General features: G+C 56.2%; 1 protein-coding gene across 1 annotated transcript in view; it reads left to right on the top strand.

Annotated features, from left to right (window-relative positions):
- Window positions 1-1,648: 1,648 nt before the first annotated feature.
- Window positions 1,649-5,983, top strand: part of GBA2 (glucosidase, beta (bile acid) 2) — a gene marked incomplete at its 5' end in the record, with an annotated part of 17,390 nt that continues 13,055 nt past the window's right edge. The window contains 6 exon segments of the mRNA XM_010156199.1: window positions 1,649-1,711; window positions 2,238-2,329; window positions 2,553-2,668; window positions 2,712-2,930; window positions 4,196-4,435; window positions 4,795-4,897. Of these exon segments, the coding sequence (XP_010154501.1) occupies window positions 1,649-1,711; window positions 2,238-2,329; window positions 2,553-2,668; window positions 2,712-2,930; window positions 4,196-4,435; window positions 4,795-4,897 (833 nt within the window).

Below are 5,983 nucleotides of genomic sequence, written 5' to 3'. Positions count from 1 at the left end.
CTGCTGCGGGTGGCACAGGCGGGGGTGTTGACAGCCGTGAGGTGGGATTATTGTTAATCCGGGCTCACGGGGGCTGGTGGAGCAGGAGGAGAGAGGTGCAGGCAGGCTTCCCAGAGGTGGCTGGTGTGCCCTGGGAAGGGGTCACACGCAGGTCTGGAACAGCTGGATGGTGTCCAGACAGGCATTGATTCTGATGACTGAAGAGAAAGAAGTGCTCTTCGGCCTTGGCAGGGCTTTTGGTGCTGCAGACGAAAATCTCCTTCTGGTTATTCTGCAGCCCTGGCAGAGCTGTTAACAGCCAGCAATTGGGCATAGACCACCTTCTCCTCTTGGCTTATGCAATTTTAGGCATAAAATTAGGCACTGGAACAGGTTTCCCAGAGATGTTGTGGATGCCCCATCCCTGGAAGTGTTCAAGCCCAGGCTGGATGAGGCTTTGAGCAACCTGGTCTAGTGCAAGGTGTCCCTGCCCATGGCAGGGGGGTTGGAACTAGATGATCTTTAAGTTCCCTTCCAGCCCAAACCATTCTATGATTCTATAATTTTGGGAGAAGCTGACAGGGGGGAGAATTTGCTATTGAGATGGCAGAACAGCTCAGGTAGTGGCTGGCTGTAATCCCAAACCTCTCCTGTTGCTTACTACTGGAAAAACTGCTTTTTGAACTCCTTCTGTCACCTTCTTTCCAAGGAGCCAGGATGCCGTGCTGGGCCATGCCTCTCTGCCTGGGCATCTTATTTCCCTTCGTCAGAAACTTGCTGGGGAAGAAGTTGGGTTGCTTTCCTCACGCTGGGTTAAAAAAAAAATAAAAATTTCCTTGAGAGAGAGGGCACGCTGCCAAAACCTTGCCTCGGTGGTGTAAGGCCAGGGCTGTCTCAGCTGCGAGAAGAGCAGTTGCAGCAGATGTAGCTTGAAGATAGCGGCAGGCCCTGATTCAGGGCGGTGGTGCAGGACAGGCTGGTTCTCACGGTGCCCTGGATTTCTGCATGCAACATGTCCTTAAACAGTCAGAAGGTGAGTACATAGGAATGGAAAGCAGGCTGCCACTGGGTCCTGTGAGACTGCAACCCGGGTAATGTCACCCTGAGAGGGATGTGGGGGCCTTAGGTGTTGGTGAATAAAGGTGAATGTTCACTGACCACGTTGCCAAAAAGGCAAGCGTGGGTTGTTTTTGTTGTGGCGGAGCGTGTAGGAGCAAGGGAGAGCCTCTCCCCCTTGCTCCCGGGGACGCGTGTCCTGGGGCTCGCGCACTGCCCGTCGCCTGGGCTCTGCATCCCGCGCGCCATCAGCGTCGGAGAGGCTATTTGCTTCTGCCTGGGGTGGCTTTCTCCTCTTGGCAGTATGACATCGGTCCCTGCAGGTGTCTTGGGGATGTTGCCCACCACCCACCTGGCACCCAGAGCCATGGAGCCGCTGGTCAGGTCTCACTTGTCTGTTTGCTGGGGGAAGTACAGCAGCTGCTTCTGGTCTAGTCGGCGGTTTCTGTGTGCTAATTCCCTCCATGTGGAAGATTTAACTTGGGGCGGTTAATTAGCAAAAGCCAGCCCTTTATGAGTGCCGACTGGGAGCCCAGCCCTGCTGCTCTTGCCTGGAGTGGTGCCGGCACACCCCAGTGCAGGTGTGCCCCTGCTTGGGTGTCTTGACTCGCAGACCTTTGGGTGAGAAATTATCTGATGGGCAGTGCCTGGCCACGCAGCCGGCGTGCGAGCAGAGGTGAGTCTCCGGGATCCTGCCAGCTGCAGGCAGCAAGCATCACCTCCTTCAGCGCAAGGCTGCCCCGCGCCGTCTGCTCCCAGGGATGGGGCACCGGGGTGTGCGTGACATCGGGGACGTGGAGGTGGGAGAGCAAGGGTCGTGTCCCTGGAACAGCGTATGGCTTCTCAGGGCTTGTGTCTCCGCTTGCAGGCCTTAGCAGGACCCCTACCAGGCATGGAGGTGGTGGTGGCCCTTGCGGATTCCCACTTCTCCATGAACATATGGGAAAGCCTCCTGCCCCCTCTCCTGGGTATTGGAGCGCTCTGTTTTCATACTGTGCCCTGAGCTGCCCGAGCTCTGCCTGCTCGTGTGCTAGGCAATAGACGCTGCAGCTACATATGTTCTCCCTGGGACAAGGGTTCCTGTTGTACCTGTCTACAAAGAGGGGCAGCTGCAATGTGTGCTGGTCACATCCTGCCCAGTGATACCGAAGGGACAGTGGTGCTTGCTTCTGTCTTCTTTCATACCTGTCCTTCCCTTGCAGATACTTCAGGTGGTGGTACAAGAAGACCCGCATAGAGAAGAAATCTGCCTTTATTGATCTCTTGTGTGCCGTTCCTCTGCAGCAGATCTATGGTCAGCCTCCGTTTTGGGCACTGGGGTGGGGCAGTGCCCAACGTGATGAGTGAGCAGGGATTTACTTGGGGCGGTCAAGGTGCTAGAGGGTGGAGAGTGGGTCATGGAGCTTCTGGGGTGCAGGCAGTGGTGAGGGACCCCCAGAGCTGCGTGGGGGTGGTTCTTGAGCCAGATCCCGCCATGGGGAGGAATGGGGGATGCTAATTTCTGGTGTCTTTGCTAGGGTGCCCGCTGGGCGGGATCGGGGGAGGCACCATCACCCGTGGCTGGCGGGGCGAGTTCTGCCGCTGGCAGCTGAACCCTGGCATTTATCACTATGAAACGGTCATCGCTGACCAGGTAGGTGCGGCAGGGTGTGCAAGTGGCCTTGCATCCTCCCCAGTTCACAGTGTGCCTGCGTTGCAAGGGGCAGACAGTTTACCAGCAGGTCTTGTCCGTGGAGAGACCCAGCACTCTGCAGAGCTGGAACTGGGGCTACTGTGGCCACTACGCCTTCTACCATGCCCTTTACCCCCGTGCCTGGATGGTCTACGAGCTTCCGGGGCAAAACGTGGTGCTCACTTGCCGCCAGGTCTCTCCTGTCATCCCCCACGACTATACGGTAAGGAGGCAACGGCTCCGCGCTGGTTCCAGCCTGTCCCCTGGGATCCAGCCTGTCCCATGGGAGCACTGGGCCGCACTGCGCTTGTAGCGGGCACGGCTCGCGTGGAGCGGGTTGGCAGGGTTGTGGCAGAGCTGCCTGCACGGGAAGGGGAAAGAATTGGCACAGCAGAGAAAGGGCTGTGCTGTGTGATGCTTGCTGTGTCCCGTTTTGGTAGCAGAGGCTTGGAGCTGATGAGTTTTTGACCCCTGAGCATTGCGCATATGTTTGGGGATGCTGCAGTAGGGGAGTTTTTTGTCCCTCCTGCCCAGCTCAGTGTTGTCTGAAAACAGCCAGGCTTCCCACCTTGTTAGTGTTTTTTCCAGCCTGGTCTCTTCTCTCCCAAGACCCTGTCCCTATTGCCAGCTGCCAGGTGTGTGTCAGCGGGACCCTGGAAGGCTTTGTCCCTCCTGAGGCAGTTGGTGCTGGAAGGGTTATCCCTTTTTCCTTTTGCTTAGCTCTGGCAGCTGCTCCTTTACCCTCTGACCTGTGTTTTGACCCTTTGTATTGCTTTTTTCCTGCCTTTGGTTTTGCCCTGTCACCATCCCAGCTCCCGTCCACCCGGAATGGCAGGTCCCGTGCCGTGGCCTTGCCACCCAGAGGATCTGGTGGTAGCATTTTGGGAAACCCTCAGCCTGTACTTGTGGGCTGTTTTGTCAGCTGGGTGTTCCCAAGACTGTTTTATCTGGCATTTGCCTGCCATCCCTGAGAGAAGAACTGCTAATTAGCTGGGCTTTCCCAACATTCCCTCCGTGTCTCCGCTCAGCAATGCTCCCAGGCAGGAGGAACCCCCACAGCAATGCGGAAGCTCAGGATAGCAGCAAGGGATGTCTCGCTGCTCCTGCTCGCTGCTCCCGCTCGCTCCCAGCCCTGGGCGAGGGTGGCAGGCTGCACTGCCAAGATGCCTGACCTTCCTCTTACCCCAGCGAAGCACGTGAGCCTGTATCAACCTGTTGAGCAGATGGGTGATGAGACACCCATCTGAGCCTTCAACGCTGCTTCCCATCTCTGTGTTGCCAGGCGTGGGGTTTGCTAGCCCAAGGCTTGTGATCTGAATTTTGTATTTGCCTGCCGCCCAAATTTGCTCCCCAGCTTGGCAACAAGACCCTGAGACCGAGTTGTGCCTGCTGCATCCTACGTGGTCTCCCCAGCAGCGGGAGAAGTGATGCTCCGACAGCTAACTGTGGAGCACCAGCCCTATCCATGGCATTGTCTGTCTCTGGCAGGACTCCAGCCTGCCGGTGGGAGTGTTCATCTGGGAGGTGGAGAACGGGAGGGACGAGGACGTGGAAGTCTCCATCATGTTCAGCCTGCAGAATGGCACAGGAAGGAAGGAGGACAGGAGCGGAGGACATTGGAATGAGCCCTTCACCTTCAGGAAGGAGGGCGAGCAGGTCTCTGGAGTCCTGCTGCACCACTGCACGCGGGTGAACCCCTTCACCCTCGCCATCTCTGCCCGGGAGAAGGTAAAGGGCTGACGCCAGTGGTGTGGCTCCTGCTGGGGGGGGTTGTTCAGCCCCACTGAATGTGGCAAAGGCTGCTTTCCAGGCAGCTGGTAAAGGGTGGGTGTGCAGTGGGTTAGGGTCGGCACCGGTCCTGACCGCTGGAGCGGGGACATGACTTCCCTGAAGGCATCCTCTTTGGGGGTGGATGCCGGGGAGAAGCTATGGGTGAAACTTGCAGGACAGCAAGTGAGTAAATTTGTAGTTAACATTGCTGGGCAGCTTGCAGGGAGTGAGTGTGGGGTCCCAGAGTTACTGGGGAGGGGGGCCTGCATCTACCCCTCAAAAGTACCAGCCCCTGATGATGCTCATCCCTTCCCCAGGCTGGCACGGGAGTGACCCACCTCACAGCATTCAATCCCACGGGATCAGGCAGAGAGGTGTGGCAGGACCTCCTGCATGATGGCAAGCTGGATTCCCCCGCTGGTGAGTCCCTCTGTCCCCCGTGGGATGGGTGGAGGAGGAGCAGGGCTAACATGTGGCCACGCTGACAACAAGGCACAGGGCACCCAAGCAAGGGTGGGTTTTCCTTCCTCCAACCACCTCGGTGCCATCACAAGAAGCTCTTGGTGATGCTGTGGCTCGTTCCCCGCTTTAAGCTGTATCCAGATTTCCCATTACGCATCACGTGGTCCTAGTGGCGGTTCTCCAAAAACTGTTTGCACCACTTTGGGACTGTTCTCAGCTATATTAATTGCACATGCCAGTGTCTTGTTAGTCTGTAGGGTTGTACGCCGAGTTGAGATTTCTGCTGAAGGTGATGCCCAGCCTCCTTCCCTGCGTTCCCATTGCCAGACTTGCCAGCTGTGCCCCCTCAGATTTGTCCTTTAGCAGTGCTTGGGTTTGGCGCTGCCATCACTTGCTGTCTTCTCGTTACTACATGGGTTCCCTGAAGGTCTCTGGTATTCCCCTGATACCAACATCCTCAGCTGTCTGCTCGCTCCCTTGGCAGAAGCCTTGAAGCAGTGTGGCATCTCCCAACCCTTGCTGCTTAACCCCTCAAAGCGATAAAAGGGGACCATTTGCCTAATGTCTCTGCCGGCTTTTGGGCAAGGATGATAATGACAAACGAGTGATGCTGGCTCTGGGTTTTTGCAAGATTTCTTGAAGCTTAAGTTATGTAAATAAAGGAATTACATAAATATTTCTGGAAAAACTAGGTTTCCTGCCTGCATGCACTCAGAGCTCTCCAGGCTACTGGGATGTGGTTTTCCTTCGTGCCTGCCAGGCATTATCATAGTCAAGATCTATGCTTCTGCTAAAGTTGCTTTAATGAGTTTACCTGGTACACATGTCAGAACGAGCACGTAATTATCCAGCCACCTCAGGGCTTTTCTGAAATACGGGCACGGTTCAAGCACTCTGCAAAAAGCTGGAAACGATGACTGTCACTAGAAAGTCACAGTGTCTCTGACTGCAGTGCAGTTAGGAAGTCATGGGGTGCTCTGTCCTTTCCACTCGTGCGTGGTGGCTCTTCCTGCTTGATTTCCTCTGCTTTGATGACTTACTTTT

This window comes from Eurypyga helias, unplaced genomic scaffold (assembly GCF_000690775.1).
Source record: "Eurypyga helias isolate BGI_N326 unplaced genomic scaffold, ASM69077v1 scaffold15067, whole genome shotgun sequence".
NCBI lineage: Eukaryota > Metazoa > Chordata > Aves > Eurypygiformes > Eurypygidae > Eurypyga > Eurypyga helias.
Note: the sequence above shows the minus strand (reverse complement) of the source record. Positions and strands in the feature narration are given on the sequence as shown.